This window comes from Homarus americanus, unplaced genomic scaffold, assembly GCF_018991925.1.
Source record: "Homarus americanus isolate GMGI-L3 unplaced genomic scaffold, GMGI_Hamer_2.0 scaffold14137, whole genome shotgun sequence".
In the NCBI taxonomy this organism is placed as follows: Eukaryota; Metazoa; Arthropoda; class Malacostraca; order Decapoda; family Nephropidae; genus Homarus; species Homarus americanus.
Genome location: NW_024746151.1, coordinates 5,423 through 22,500, shown reverse-complemented (window position 1 = coordinate 22,500; position 17,078 = coordinate 5,423). Strand labels below are relative to the sequence as shown.

Genomic DNA, 17,078 nt, shown 5'->3' with positions numbered 1-17,078 from the left:
GTTTGTCACTCAATTTCAACGTGTTCTTCTTTCTCTTCACACAACGAAGTTTATCTACTTTAGGAGCCATTATTATGGGCTTGTACAGTAATCTGTAAATGGAAAGAGTAGGACTCAAAATATTGTTCTATTCATACTGTGCTTGATATAATGCATTCACGGAAATGTAATATTTTTGCTAAAATGACGTACGTATTACAGTGGAAAGTGGGATCAAATCGTGACGAAAACAATGACTTTCGCTTTCTTTCGTTCAAAAGATGTTACCGTAATCACTTTTCGAATGGTTTAGTTAAAAAACTGTTGTACTGTATTACAATAATATTCTATCCTAATTGACTTGAATAAATACTACGATACCATATTTCTGAATATTTTCATTAAAATCCATCAAAATCATTTTCTTTGTCATCGTCTGCAGCACCAAACAGCTTCTCCCAGTCCTCTCCTTGAACAGGGCTAGAGGGTACGTGTTTTTCGAATCGTTTTCAGTTAAAAAACTATTACATCACACGTATATTTTACCTAAACTGCGCCTGAATGAATATATTCTCGGAAATAAATAGTAGTTTTGCTGAAACGTGATGTATTTCAATGTAAAATAGGATAAAATACATGTCGAAAACAAAAGACTTTACCTAAGCTTCCGATGTTCTTGAGATGTTACTCGTTTTTTTAATAGTTTTCGGTTAAAATTCTGTTATATTACAATGATATTCTATTCATACCGTGCTTGATATAATACATTCACGGAAATGTAATATTTTTGCTGAAATTACGTACGTATTAAAGTGGAAAGTGGGATAAAATCGTGACGAAAGCAATGACTTTCGCTTTCTTTCGTTCAAAAGATGTTACCGTAATCGCTTTTCGAATGGTTTAGTTAAAAAACTGTTGTATTACAATAATATTCCCTCCTAATTGACTTGAATAAATACAGTACTCCCTCTTTATCGACGGGGGTTACGTTCTGTAGACGGCCGTCGATAAAGAAACCGTCGATACCGTGATGGTTACGTAATTTTTCTAACTATTATTAGCATATGTTGAATAAATGTACCTTTAAGCATTAATGCGTTTCCTTTACACATAACCTTAAATAATAGTGTATAAATAATAATATAATAAGTGGACAAAAATACTAGCAAACTTACGATTTCATTTATTGAAGTGAACATCGGTCCTTACAGTAAACAATACAGTGTACAGTATATACAAGTGTGATGATTGAGGCTTATTAAAAGCCTGACCAGTCAGGCGGGCCGCGGGTAGACGCTAGTCACGCCACTAGTGCCGCCTAGCGGCGAAAGTACAAACAAGGCCCGCAGAGTTCAAATAAAGCCAAAATAAAAATCCGTCGATAATCGAAACCGTCGATAAAAAATCCGTCAATAAAGAGGGAGTACTGTACTTGAATGGAAATATACAATATTTTTGTTGAAACTACCTGCGTTTCAGTGTAAAGTGTTGTAATAATAAATGGTAAACAATTTGCCTTCGACACTCGTGTTTCAGTTTATAGGACGTAGAGCGTTTTTACTGAAGGTTTTGTTGTTCGCTTACCCTCAAAAACGTGGGTCGAACTATAAACGAGGAATATCATAAATTAACGATTTCTTGGTCAAAAAATCAGGGTCGATAGATAAACGAGGGGGGGGTTATAGATGAGTATATACGGTATGTTGTCACAGTTTGATTGCTCGTTTTAAAGTGGAGACCACGTGGTCGCTTGTTGTCGCTGTGCAGCTGTGGCGCTCACGCATGCGCACACACAAAAGCCCGCTAAAAAAAAAATAATTAGTTTTCCAAAAGTCCGGATTCTCAGGTGGTCCGGATTTTTGGCATCCGGATTTTTGGACTTTTACTGTATTATTTATTACTAAATGTTAAAATTTAGTTTTTTCACCCTACATTTCTCTTGTAGGGAGGGTTGATGGTAGGTGGGGGGGAGGGTTGGGAAGGACTGACCATCTGGCGCGGTTGGAAGAGGGGGGGAGGCAAGGTGGGGTACTTTGATTGACAGATAGTGTCGTGAAGAATATTTTTTTTATTATTAACTAAAGATATTTGTTTTAGCTCATAAAATTCATACAAATTACCCAGCCAGAATATAATTTACATTGCTGGAATTCTTACAATTTGATGATCCTTTTGAATATAAACATCATAGATTTTGCATTAGACATACGAATTTTAGATATAATGTTTACTCTGAGTAAATATGTTATCTTTTGTGCAAAATATATGACATTTATATTCAAAATATTCCTGGTCTTACAAGGAATCCAGCAATGTCAATTATATTATCCTAACTTTAGTTTGAGGTATTATTTATTAAAATCCAGTGGTTTTCCCCCCAAAATTTCTCAGAGAGGGAAGAGCCAGCGAGTGTAGTGTGAGAAGAGGGGGGAGTTGAGTCCATTGTTTGAATGGACATTAACTTGGCGACTCTATTTCTCTATTTCTCTTAAGTATTAATTGTGTGCATGTACCATCATAAAATTAAGATGTTATTTTTACTAGAACATAGGTATTGTGTCCGAAAAAGTAGAGTTTGGGGGTCCGGCCAGTCTCTATTGGAATTAATCCCATATGTTCTGTTGTTCACTTAACGCAGTTTTCACTTAACACGTTACCCTGTGGGTTCAGTTGACCGCGTTAAGGGGTACTACTGTATTACTTATTAAGTTTTATCAAATATGTGGAGATCATGTGTCTGGGAGGGGGGTGATGGGTTGACAAATGCGTACACACACACAGACAGAAACATTAAATACAGTATATATGAGAGATTAAGAAGTAGTAAGTTGTTTAAATTTTCAGGTCTGAAGTTCAATTTACCTGTTGGACTTGACAATTGGGCAGTTGTTTTCCCACTGAAGTTCGCTACTGATGCACGTGAGTTGTTGTCCAGTGTACAACGTGTTGGAGCACCCATGGGAATGATGATTAAGAATCCAGCTATGTAAGTTATGTAGATCATTATGAATAATACATAAGTTATGATTTGTGGCTTAATTATCAGTAAATCTCCTTCATTTATCAAAAACTTTCAATCATTATTTAAATATTAATTCAATTTAATGTTTTGTGTAGCTAAATGATGCATTTCCATCATAATCTATTTAATTTTTTGGTACCGAAATACAGTACAGTAGTGTCGGGGTATATAGCGACTTTATACAACGATTATTTTATATCGCGGCTACCAAAATTATAGAAATTTTCCTATGCTGCATATATAGCGATAAATTTATTTGTAGTAGACTCACAACTTACATGGGATTATGTTCCTGGGACCTCACAAAGCCAAAAACTGTATGAAGTCAAAAACCCTCCTAAAAATCCCTTAAATTGCCCCAAAAATACGAGTTGAAAAACTGTACAGTACGTAAATGTTCTGTACTCTAAAAGACTAAAAATTTTATCTCTTTTGCAGAATATATGATGTCTATATTCACATTATTCGCTGTCTTGCAAGGATTCCAGCAATGGATTTATTTTCTGCTAACTTTAGTCTGTGTCATTTTATAAGATAAAAACTTTAAGCTTAATACCACAGTCACCCTTACCGGAAGTCGGAGTGGAGTTGATTTTTTATGACAGCTGGGCAGGAGCGCAAACAACCATTACCTAGTGGTATTTATTTATCTGTCATACCTGTATAGGGGGAGTTGATGTTTTTCTCTTATTAAATTTCAATGAAATGACATAATAGGAAATATTTAACATTGCTGGAATTCTTGTAAGATAGTGATTAATTTGAATATAAACATGCTATAGTTTGCAATAGACATAAAAAATGTAGTAAAAATTTTGTACATTTTAGTACAAAGGACTAAAATTTTTGTCTCGTGCAAAATATGTCTATAGATTATCTGCTGTCTTGCAAGGATTACAGCAATGCAATTTATATTTTGCTAACTTTAGACTGTACCAGTTTATGTCAAGTTTAGTCACCTTTATTGGCCTCCAGAACCTAACCCTATTTTCCCCATTGATTACATGTATATATCTACGTATCGCGATTTAGTATCTAGCGAACATCCTTGGACCTTATCTCGCTGTGTTGGTCCTTTTTTTATAGATTTATATCACACACAAATATATATATGCCTTGTATTAGTTCTGGAACTAGTAAGTGGCTGGTTTTTCTTTATTGTAGAAAAATATAGTTTCACAGGTACTGAGTTCAGTTGAGAGTATATTGTACCTTCTCTGTCTTTGTGCACTTATAGGAGAACACTTAAGTGAGGTGTTCACTGGGTAGCAAGTGATATGGGTCTGCCTGCTCTCTCTTGCTCAGTGTGAGACGCAAGGAGGAGCGGGCGAGGTATTTGTACACCCACTAAAAATTATTCGACTCACTTATGGCATGGTACAATATGACACGGGTGCCGAATAATTTTTTAGTGGGTGTACCCTGGCTCCAAAAGGTACCAGTGTTTGTTAAGTCTCTCCTTAACTAAGCTCACAATCCATGCAGTTATGTTAATAAGTGTGTGCTTTACAGTTTAAAAGAAATATTTTTCCATTTCCAGGTTTGGTTTGCAAGGTGATAGTGTTCATGAGTATATCGGTGTGTTCAATCAATGTGTAGGAAAGCAGCTTGTGTTGATACTTCTATCAAACAACCGTGCTGATCGATATAATGCTGTGAAGCGTCACCTCTCCATTAAAATGGGCATCGCCAGTCAGGTCAGTGAATTAACACGAGTAACTGACAGTATTTGGTGCTTCTTGTTGAAAAATGAGAGGCATTCTAATGTCAATATCAAAGAAAAAGCTTGGGTTAGTTGGGACAATTATACTGTAGGTGCCATGTACTGTAGTTTGGGATATTTTATGCTGTCCTGAGTACAAATTAGCTCAACTTATTTTTACTAAAACAATTACATAAACCTTTAGACAGATAAATTCAGAGCTATAATGTGTAATTATTTCTTTGGATTTCAGTGCATTCTAAGCCGGACATTATTAAAGAAACAACGCCTGATGTCTGTTGCAACAAAGGTAGCAATTCAAATAAACTGCAAGCTGGGTGGTGAACCTTGGAATATTGCAATTCCTCTTAAAGTAAGTAAATAAGAAACCAAAGTCACTTTAGGAGTTTTAGGTCCTCTTTTTTTTAGTTAATATAATTTTAGTAACCGGAATCTCATCAAAGACACCTTTATTATTTTATGTATGCAAATCCACAAATTAATTTAAGTTTAACACTGTCATTCCAATTTCTCAGTCATTTATGTTACTAAGTTTGTGGAGAGCCTGTTGGTGTGATATATGCACAGTATACTCCACTTGTGTACTTGCTAAATTATATGAAGACTGCATTTTTCTATTTTTAACTACAAAATTCTAACTTCAGTATGCTTATACCTAATTTATGAACTGACAATAATTTAGATATCTTAGAAAATTAAGAAATTCTTCCATTATTGATTAAAATAATACAGGTACAGTACAGGAGTATATCGCTGAGGCATACATATTCAGTCAGTGTGAGTGAGTTTGCCAGGTGTATTGTTGATAGACTGGCATAATGCTAAGTGTTAATACATATATTTTGTTTTATTGCCAAAGGGGTTCGTAAGTGAATTGAGAAATTTCTCACTGCTAACGCCCCCTGTAAGAGCTGCCATTGCTTGGGGATCTTGTAAGGCTTGGTGGCAGATATACTGTATACTACCATACTGAACATACAGATTGTTTTGCTGTAAGCTAAATGTTTACTAGCCTTTTCACCCATTCAGGTTTTGCTGTAAGCTAAATGTTTACTAGCCTTTTCACCCATTCAGGTTAAGATTTAAATTACAGTGACCCCTCGTTTAACGAACTCAATCCGTTCCAGAAGGTCGTTCGTTAACCGAAACCATTGTTTCAATGGGTTTTTGGGTAATTGGTTCCAGCTCACCGAAAATTTCCTAAATTCAACAAAAATGGTAGAAAAGTTCACTTACTTTGAGGTGTGTATGTAGAAGGCTCCTGGATGATGATGATGATGATGGGAATTAGAATGGGGGTGGAGGAGAAGGAAGAAGAGAAGGCATTGGGGTGGAAGAGAAGTCACCCCATGGCACCATTTCATCCATAAAATTTTAGTTCTCTTGGTGTATTTCAAGATTATTTTCTTTAAATCAACACTGCACTGCATTATATATTGTCAATATGTAAAATATATTTCAAAATGACCAATAATTTGCTTGGAAACACAGAAAAAAAGCGTTTAGTTGAAGAGAGTCTCAAGCAGGATGTTACCTCCACTGAAAACAGAGAGAGACTAACGCCTGTCTGGTGTGTTAACAGGCTGGATGGCACGCCAGAGACTAGTTTCTTTACCTTCATTTATGTTCAATAATTGTTAAAATGACTAAAAAAGTTAATATTAAACTTTCAAAATTATTGAATAGTATAAACTTAGTGATATTTACTAAAATAGTATGGAATTTAAGCCCTAGAACTGATTAATGTATTGGCGGACTGATACTAAAGCTGGTTGCCCGGTCAGTGCAAGCGAAAACATGTTGAGGTCGGTTTGTAAGAAATTCGTTAACCGAATATTTGTTCGTTAACCGAATTGAAGATCCTTATAGAAGGCAGTTCGTTAACCGAAATTTCGTTAACCAAGGCGTTCGTTAAACGAGGGGTCACTGTACAGGTATATATAGTAGTTTTATCCGATCATTAAGATGTCAAGTCAGGATTCTCTGTGTTAATACACAACTCAGCCTTAGGAAACTTATGTTCGCAAATACACTCAAATACACTAGGTTATTTGCCACAAGGCACATTGTCCAAATTTTCTTTCCTAGGGTCAAAATAGACACTAGGGCACGGTGGCATGGACACCAGTAAGCAGATTTCTTGCCTACTCCTCATAAGTCATAAATTTCACTCCTTTGAGGCTCTGATTGTTTACGGAGGTTTGAAGGGTCATATTAATATATCACCTCTTCCAATTTTAGGAACCCTATCAAAAAGCTTGAATCCCTAGTTAGTTGCCAATATTAAAAGAGCTGTCTACCATGAAGCAAATGACCTTCATCCCTTCCTTTTTTCCAGTGGATGATGTAAGGGTAACTGTTTTGGCCACTATTCTAAACCTATTTCAAATGGGAACAGCCAAATGGAGGGTCCGCTTTAAATAGCTTAGAGATGCCAATTTTGGTTGAAAAGATGATTTGAACAGCACATTACTTGACAGCCCCTGACATGAAGGATTGGCAGATGCTGTAAATCATGGTACATTGTCAATCATGCATGGGATTTCAGGATTTAATCTCTTTTTGTCAAGCTGTAATCCTTTTCATGAGTAGCACTTAAAAGTAACCCCTGAAAAACAAAAATGGGTTTGGAGTTGACATTGCTTTATGCCCAGCTCCTCTGAACAGTCAGAATATTATATACTGCCTTGAAGCCTCTCCTAGCAATACAAGATCATTGAGAGTTGTGTCGAAAGGACCTTGGATTTAGCTGGTTGTCAAGAAAATTAAATAGATAAGGTGTTGGGATATGGAAACTGAGACCTTGACACAAAAATATTGCACGAATAATGCTGATAATAGTAATTGATTTTTAGACAATTTGATCGAGGGTAGCTTACAAAGCCATCAGTCAGGTCCTTTTAGTTTAAATGCCATCAGCCTTTGGTGTTCCCAGACAGTCTACCATCCAAGTATTACCCAGACCAAATGTTGCTTAACTTTGCTGAATGGACACGAAGCAGTGTTCTCAGCTTGGTATGACCATGCTGGAATTTATATTAAACGAGTAAATTTTTAGGGAATAAGTTGGGATTAATGTTAGAAAAGATATTTGATAATATTAAGTAAGTTTTATATAGGTACACCACCGATTTTCCGGCACCCTTGGTTCCAAAGCCTTGCCGGATGGTCCGAGGTCAGATAATAACAATTCAACAATACACTTCTGGCCCACTAATTATACACCTCCCATATCTCTAAAGCACCATGGACTACTAGAAACTTAAATGAAACTAGGTGACGTTTATTAGGGGGCAGGGAAAAAACACTTTTATTTGAGTTGCAGGCTGCACTTTTCAGGCATCGTTTGTATGGCTGTAACAAACACCTGTGCAAAATTTCATGCCATTTCATGCATACTTACCCTGCCGCATCGCGAACGACTTTTTGTCAACTTTTAGTGTATACCAAAAATTAGGTGTCATTTAATGTTTTCCAGGATAATGATAAATTTTACATGGGTGACATCGATTTAATTCACATGTTATTTTACAGGTACACCGTATAGAAAATCATTACAAGTTCATATTGAAATTCTTTTTTGTGCGGAACCTTGGCATCATTTTCCTAGACAATAATCTTTGCTTAATATATCCATCTCTCGATTCGTATCCCGTCACTTCAGTGCAAGCTTCAGTCATCACTTTTATGCCTCTCTCGACCGCCTGAGTGCTGTTTGGCCACTTGGGCACCACTAATGGTGTCTCAAGAATGTCATAAACCTGTAGATTTGACAGAAGCAATGTAAGGAGGCTCAGTCTTGAGTTCATTCCTCCAGTTAATCATGGAATGATAGTTTTTTGCTTGCCACTTTAGTTTCGGAGTCACCACCTTTCTCATGTTAACTACAGGAGGCACATCCTCATTCCCATCTCCATCTTTACCCTCCTCATCAGTATAGTTTAACAAATTCTCGTCAACAGCAGCATCAGAATCTTCCTCCTCCTCTTCAGATCTGCCAGTGCATTCTTCCTTTTGCTGATTCTCCTCTCTAATTTTTCTTATCATTGAGACAGCTTTTTCTCTAACAGTCATGTCCTCATCTGCACACATACCAAGAAGAAGTTGATCTGTGTGGGCGAAGTATGCATTTCTCTGGACAGCCTTCTTCACTATCGTCTCCTCCTCACTATTCAGGTGTTTCATATATAGCAGGGACTGGAATACGTTCCTTGAGCCGTGTGTTACGTAAGGGTGTATCTTGATGTAAAACCACATTGGAGCACTGAACTTTATTATTGTAATGACAATTCTTTTCAACTCATTGCTGGGTCTTGATGTTGCTACATACAGCCTGAGGATTCTACTCCATAAGGTGTTCCACCTTGACACACAGGGAGGACCTGGCTCAATAGCAGCCAAGTCATCTTCAACAACACCTGTGATAACTCCTTTACAAATCCTATACAGGTATTTCTGATCCCAGGACAGATCTTTCTCCACTTCATCATTAAACACAGGGAAATCAGGGAAACTGACTGGCTGGAAGGCGACAACTGGAAGCTCAGACAAAGACTCCTTGATCTGCTTTCCAATGGGACCACGCCAATGCTCAGGACCACTTGGTTTACCATCATAGTGATAAAAAACTGCGCGGAAAGGCAGCTCATTTCCGTGAAGCTGACATATGAAATAATGGAGCGGGTGACCAAGTAACATTTCAAGATGATGAATGACTCCATTTTCTGATCCTACATTTACATTGGTTCCATCACAACCAACACACACAATGGGCTGCTGGGTTAGATTTTTCTCCACCAGAAACTCGTGAATAGTTTTGGCAATCTGCTTTCCGTGTCCAGTCTTGGGAGTCACATGTGTGAGATATTCATTGCCAGGCTCAACCATGATGACATAATGATCTTTCACCATCATCCTCGAACTCCATTTCTCGGTCTTCTCATTCTTTATCATCACACGAGTGGCGGTCTTCTTACCATCAAAATAAAGTGACGTAAAATTATCTAAACTAGCCATTTCAATTTCTTGCCTCTTAAATCGGTATTTTTGTCTCGCATCCCGCAGCTTATGTGGTCCAATAACCTGACTCTTGTCATCCTTTGTGATAATGCCATAGTCAGTTAAGGTGGCAGTAGCAATGGCAGCTCCAGCATAATCACTAATCAAGTATCGGTCACAAGCGGCAGCCAGTGTAGGGAGTCTTGTCCGGTTCTGTGAATTGGTGTCTGTCAGAGCCCTTGGATCAGGGACAAAATCAGCATCAGTATTGACGAGAGGAATATCTCTTGAATCATCTGAATTATATAGACATAGCACCATACTCATCTGCAACAAGACAACTTAAATGAAATAAGAGATATGAAAAAAAAGTTGATAAACACTGAACAGAACATTGCACCGCCACAGCGGCTGTTTGGCTAGTACTGTAGGTAAATTTAAAAATTTCAGTAGGAAATGTGGCAGACTAAACCTCGACATATCAGCTTCAAATTTGGCATGGAGTCTTAGATATGTATAAGGAACAATGCCTGAAGAGTGCAGCTTTGAGCAAAATTTCACTGCCCCCTAATGTTTATACTCAAATTAATCACTGTATTACAAGGATTCCAGCAATGTAATTTATATTCTGCTAAGTCTAGTCTGCGATGGTTTATAGGATAAAACTTTAAGCATAAATTGCCTTCACCCTGGCTGTGAGGAAGGGAAGGGTTGACGTGTTGGCAGCTGTCAGAGAGGGGAGATAACAAAGTGGGTAATCAAACTAGAAGGAGTTTTAGTTTTTCCCTTATAAAATGTCACTGAATTGACTTGACAGTATATAATTTGCATTGCTGTAATTTTTGTAAGATATTGATTAATTTTAGTACAGTATTACCCCGCTTAACACGGTTTCGCTTCGCGCGTTTTACCGTATACGCGGTGCCTCGCCAGAGCCGAACTTTCACTTAACATAGGTTTTTTCCACGTATACGCGGTGAGTGTCCGGCTTGAGAGCTATTTTTAGATTCGCCCCACCCGCCACCCTGCCTGACTGCCTGTTTTAGCTCATAAAATTCATACAAATTACCTGGCCAGAATATAATTTACATTGCTGGAATTCTTACAATATGATGATCATTTTGAATATAAACATCATAGATTTTGCATTAGACATACAAATTTTAGATATAATGTTTACTCTGAGTAAAGATGTTATTTTTTTTGCAAAATATATGACATTTGTATTCAAAATATTCCTGGGCTTACAAGGAATCCAGCAATGTCAATTATATTATCCTACCTTTAGTTTGAGGTATTATTTATTACTAAAAAGGTAAATATTCTGGTTTTCCCACACATCTGGTAGGGACGGTTGGTGTGGGGGAGGGGGGGGACCGACCGACCATCTGTTACTGTGTGAAGAATTTTTTTTTTTATTATTATTAACTGAAGATATTTGTTTTAGCTCATAAAATTCATACAAATTACCCGGTCAGAATATAATTTACATTGCTGGAATTCTTACAATTTGATGATTATTTTGTATATAAACATCATAGATTTTGCATTAGACATACAAATTTTAGATGTAATGTTTACTCTGAGTAAATATATTATCTTTTGTGCAAAATATATGACATTTATATTCAAAATATTCCTGGTCTTACAAGGAATCCAGCAATGTCAATTATATTATCCTAACTTTAATCTGAGGTATTATTTAATACTAAATGTTAAAATTTAGTTTTTTCGCCCAACATCTCTTGAAGGGAGGATTGGTGGGGGGTGGGGGGGAGGGTTGGGACTGACCGCATGGTTGGAAGAGGGGGGGGGGGCAAGGTGGGGTACTTTGATTGACAGATAGTGTCATGAAGAATATTTTTTTTTTATTAACTAAAGATATTTGTTTTAGCTCATAAAATTCATACAAATTACCCGGCCAGAATATAATTTACATTGCTGGAATTCTTACAATTTGGTGATCATTTTGAATATAAACATCATAGATTTTGCATTACACATACAAATTTTAGATATAATGTTTACTATGAGTAAATATGTTATCTTTTGTGCAAAATATATGACATTTATATTCAAAATATTCCTGGTCTTACAAGGAATCCAGCAATGTCAATTGTATTATCCTAACTTTAGTTTGAGGTATTATTTATTAAAATTTAGTGGTTTTCCCCCAAAAATTTCTCAGAGAGGGAAGAGCCAGGGAGTGTAGTGTGAGAAGAGGGGGAGGGAGTTGAGTCCATTATTTGAATGGACATTAACTTGGCGACTGTATTTCTCTATTTCTCTTGAGTATTAATTGTGTGCATGTACCATCATAAAATTAAGATGTTATTTTTACTAGAACATAGGTATTGTGTCGGAAAAAGTGGAGTTTGGGGGGTCAGGCCAGTTTCTATTGGAATTAATCCCATATGTTCTGTTGTTCACTTAGCGCGGTTTTCACTTAACACGGTACCCTGTGGGTTTTATTGACTGCGTTAAGTGGGGTACTACTGTATACTGTACTGTAATATCACAGTCTGCACTAGATAAAATTTTTAGTAATTAACTTATTACAGGTTTACTCTTAGGACAATTATTTCTTTTGCCTTTTTCACTATATATATTTAGGATGGTGTGTGCATGTAAAAGAGTAAAAATAAATGAAGAAAGTTACATATATCTTCCTAAAAATATGAGTTAAAAAACTTGTACAGTAGTACCCGATTTACGCGGTCAATTGAACAATTGAACCCACAGGGTACCGCGGAAACGCGTAAAGTGAACAACAGAACATATGGGATTAATTCCAATAGAGACTGACCCGACCCCCAAACTCCACTTTTTCCGACACAATACCTATGATGTAGTGAAAATAACATCTAAATTTTATGATGGTATGCTCACACAATTAATATTTAAGAGAAATACAGTCGCCAGGTTAATGTCCATTCAAATAATGGACTCAAATCCCCCCCCCCCTCTTCCCAGCTCACTAGCTCCTACCTCTCTGAGAAATGTTTGGGTGAAACCACTAGATTTTAACGTTTAGTAATAAATAATACCTCAGACTAAAGTTAGGATAATATAATTGACATTTCTGGATTCCTTGCAGGTCAGGGAATATTTTGAATGTAAATTTCATATATTTTGCACAAACGATAAAATATTTGCTTTGTGTAAACCAAATTATTACATTAGATCTAAAATTTGTATGTTTAATGCAAAATCCATGATGTTTATATTCAAAATGATCATCATATTGTAAGAATTCCAGCAATGTAAATTATATTCTGGCCGAGTAATTTGTATGAATTTTATGAGCTAAAACAAATATCTTCAGGTAATAAAAAAAAATAATAATATTCTTCACGACACTATCTGTCAATCAAAATACCCCACCTCCACCCTCCCTCCCTTCCTACCCCCCACCTTCCCTCCCTACCAGAGAAGCGATTGGGAGAAAATAGTATATTTACATTTTTAGTAATAAATAATAACCCAGACTAAAGTTAGGATAATATAATTGACATTTCTAGATTCCTTGCAGGTCAGGGAATATTTTGAATGTAAACTTCATTTATTTTGCACAAAAGATAAAATATTTGCTTTGTGTAAACCAAATTATTACATTAGATCTAAAATTTGTATGTCTAATGCAAAATCCATGATGTTTATATTCAAAATGATCATCATATTGTAAGAATTCCAGCAATGTAAATTATATTCTGGCAGGGTAATTTGTATGAATTTTATGAGCTAAATAAAAAAAAATAAAAAATAAATTATACTTCACTGCGTATATGAGTAGTATATGAGTAGATGCACCATGGAAAGTGAAAGTCTGGTTCAAGTCCGGTTCTGGCAAGGTACCACGTAAATGAGAAATCACAGAAAGTGAAACCGTGTAAAGCGGGGTAATACTGTACACACATGTACTACACAAAACTAAAATTTCCATCTCTTGTGCAAATTTTGTGATGTTTATACTCGAATTAATCACTCTTACAAGGATTCCAGCAATGCAATTTATATTCTGCTAAGTTTAGTCAGCTACATTTAAGAGATAAAAAAAACAAAGCCTAAAACTACCTTCACCCAGGTTGCGAGGGAGGGAAGTTAGTGCCCCCTCATAATTTTGTCTGGACTAAAGGAGGTGCCGGACCATCAGTTCCCGGATAATCGGTGGTGTACATGTATTACATTGTATCTTATGAACAATGCTTCATGAAATGTTCCTCAAGTTTTGTTTAGGTCATTTCGTGTAGACCTGAAGTGTTATAAATAAAAAATGATGTAATTTTTTTTCAGAATGCTATGGTTATTGGATATGATACTTACCATGATAAAGCTACAAGAGGACAGTCATATGGTGCAGTTGTGTCTTCTACAAATCAGACATGGACACAATACCTATCACAAGTATCATGCCATAGCAGTCAGGAGGAACTTACAAATAATTTTGCTGCAGGTATAAGAAGTGAGTTAACATTATCTTCTTTTTTGTATGAAGGAGCCTACTAATGGTGTTTATTAATCCCTCACCAACCACAGGATTGTCATCATCGGTTTTGAGTGTCCACATTTTTTATATTGTACACAATTTAATGTTCCACAGGATTCATGTTTCCGTAGCCAGTAAACCCCCGATATAATGAACTATAGTATTTCCACGCTAACTTGGCCCCTAAGCCACACCCCTCTTCTATAAAAATAGCTGATAGATTTAAAGAAAATGTTGGTGTAGCTGTCCATTATTCAAACTAAATACAGTATTTTCTTGATTTAATGAACTAATTTGAGCCATCCCTGGTTGTTAGATCAAAATTTCTGCTAAACTGAGCTTTCCGTTATGTTCGTTCAATTTGCTGAACTATTTCACTAAATAGTTGCTTGGTGCATCGGGTTTGTTTACATCTGCTAGTCTGTGTTTTGCCACCACCACATGTGTGGTTCACTGCTACCTCTCGGTCAGCTAAGTACACTGGAGCACCTTAGTCTTTGTCTTTATTCAAGACATCTTCATAGGCAACTGATTTTACAGGGATGGAATGTCAGGTCACCTTTTCTTGGTTGGGGGATTAGTGGGTCTCATGACCTGAAGATGTCTTGAATAAGCACGAAAGCTAAAGTATTTTTTGGGGGACCTGACCTGACTTAATGCAGTGTTAGGTGGGGGATTAGTTGTCTCATATTTCTGACCTGATGGAATGTCAGGTCACCCTTTCTTTGGTGGGGGATTAGTGGGTCTCATGACCTGAAGATGTCTGAATAAAAATTAAAGACGAAACCTTAAGTATTTTTAAGGAGATTGTGATAAGCATAAATGAGCGAAGTTGTATCTCTTTAACAATACATTACATAATATTTTAAAATATGGAGTGAGAAAGCAGAAAGGTGTGAGTGATTAGAAAGATAGAGTGGCACCATGTTGCCAAGCTCTCCTCAACAGCTGGTGTTTATCTTGCCACCAGGCAGTAACACAACAAGACCCTCACTGGATGCATGTTGTCTTAATTCCTCTGTGTGTGTGTGTGTCAGGAACACACCCCAACATCACATACACACACCCCCCAACACACCCACCCTCCAACATCACACACACACCCTCCAACATCACCAACACACACACTCCAATACCACCAACACACACACACCCCCTCCAACATCACCAACACACACCCTCCAACACCACCAACACACACCCTCCAACACCACCAACACACACCCTCCAACACCACCAACACACACCCTCCAACACCACCAACACACACACCCTCCAATACCACCAACACACACACCCTCCAATACCACCAACACACACACCCTCCAATACCTCCAAGACACACACCCTCCAATACCTCCAACACATATGTCAACAGTCTGAACCAACACACATCCCTCAGCAAAGCCTGGAAAGACATAAACATAATCAGAGGTAAAAACAGAAGACACGTCTCCCATCCAAACCCTCTGCAAAAGTCGAATGAGCTAATAACAAAGTGGGCTCATGTGTCGAGCTATGACATGTTACCAGCTAGGACTCGGGGACTCCTTGATGCGAAGTCTGTAGAGAGAAGTAAACTTATTAGCTTTATGCTGGGCAAACAGCACGATGAGTGTGATGTTCCATATACTGAGTGGGAGCTTGACGCCGCCCTCGCCAGGGGTAGGTCTACTTCCCCTGGAGAGGACGGAGTCACCTACAACATCATTAGACTACTAAGGCGCGTGCCAGGCAATCCATTGTTGGTATTGTACAATATGAGTCATGCCGAGGGCCAACTACCCACATCATGGACCAGCAGTATTGTTGTACCAATACCGAAACCAGGACAGCCTGATGCCTTTCGTCCCATATCACTAACCAGCTGCCTGTGTAAAACCTTTGAGAGGATGGTTCTTGGCAGACTCTTATATAGAATCAGAGAACACATGTCTCCTAACATAAATGGCTTCACCCATGGTAAAGGTGTACATAATTGCATCACCACATTCCTAACTGTGCATGGTGATGAAAGGCACAGATACACCACATTTCTTGACCTAAAAGCTGCATTTGATATTGCCAATAGGCAACTGATATTGTACGAACTAGCCAAAATGGATATAGGAGGTAGGCTGTTACACTGGATAAGTGGTTACCTAACCAACAGAAGGGCTGCTGCACTGTTTCAGGGTTACAAAAGTGAAGTTAAAGATATGCAACTTGGTACCCCTCAAGGTGGAGTACTTAGCCCCACTTTGTTCAATGTTCTTATGAATGCATTATTAAATTTAATACCAGACAACCCCAGCAATATCTCAATCAGCTATGCTGATGATATTCTTATACATACTAAAACTCATCGTGAAATGCAAACCACCCTGAACCATGTATACGCAGCCTGTGAACACCTCGGTCTTATTATCTCCACTGACAAAACTAAGGTGTTCAACAAACAAGCTGGTAACCGCAAACGCGGCCCCGCCAAGTTCAAGATAGGTAACAACACTATTGACTATGTTTCTTCTTTTAAATATCTTGGTGTTTCCGTCCCTTGTACCCTACCTGCCATACAACAGCTAACCCGCCAATGTACTGACAGACTGAGACCTCTTAGAAGTGTAGCGGGGTACAGCCCGCACTATGGTGCTAATATTAGAATTGTTAAAACAATGTACCTAGGCTATATAAGATCTCTGATAGATTACCACGCACCAGCCCTGGTCATTCGTGACGGGAAAGGCGTTGACAAGCTCGAGAAAATGCAAAATAAAGCCCTCAGAATTATCCTAGGATGTCCCATGAGCACTAAAGTACTTAATATGAGGAAAGAACTAGGTATACCCAGTGTTAAAGATAGAATAATTGAAGTCAACCTCATGATAGCC

General features: G+C 37.5%; 1 protein-coding gene across 1 annotated transcript in view; it reads left to right on the top strand.

Annotated features, from left to right (window-relative positions):
• The window catches only part of LOC121878918 (piwi-like protein Siwi), a gene marked incomplete at both ends in the record, with an annotated part of 21,147 nt that extends 6,963 nt beyond the window's left edge, over positions 1-14,184 (top strand). The window contains 4 exons of the mRNA XM_042385349.1: positions 2,824-2,965; positions 4,542-4,698; positions 4,957-5,076; positions 14,016-14,184. Coding sequence (XP_042241283.1) covers positions 2,824-2,965; positions 4,542-4,698; positions 4,957-5,076; positions 14,016-14,184 — 588 coding nt within the window. The remainder of the gene's footprint in view (positions 1-2,823; positions 2,966-4,541; positions 4,699-4,956; positions 5,077-14,015) is intronic.
• Between the last annotated feature and the right edge of the window lie 2,894 nt (positions 14,185-17,078).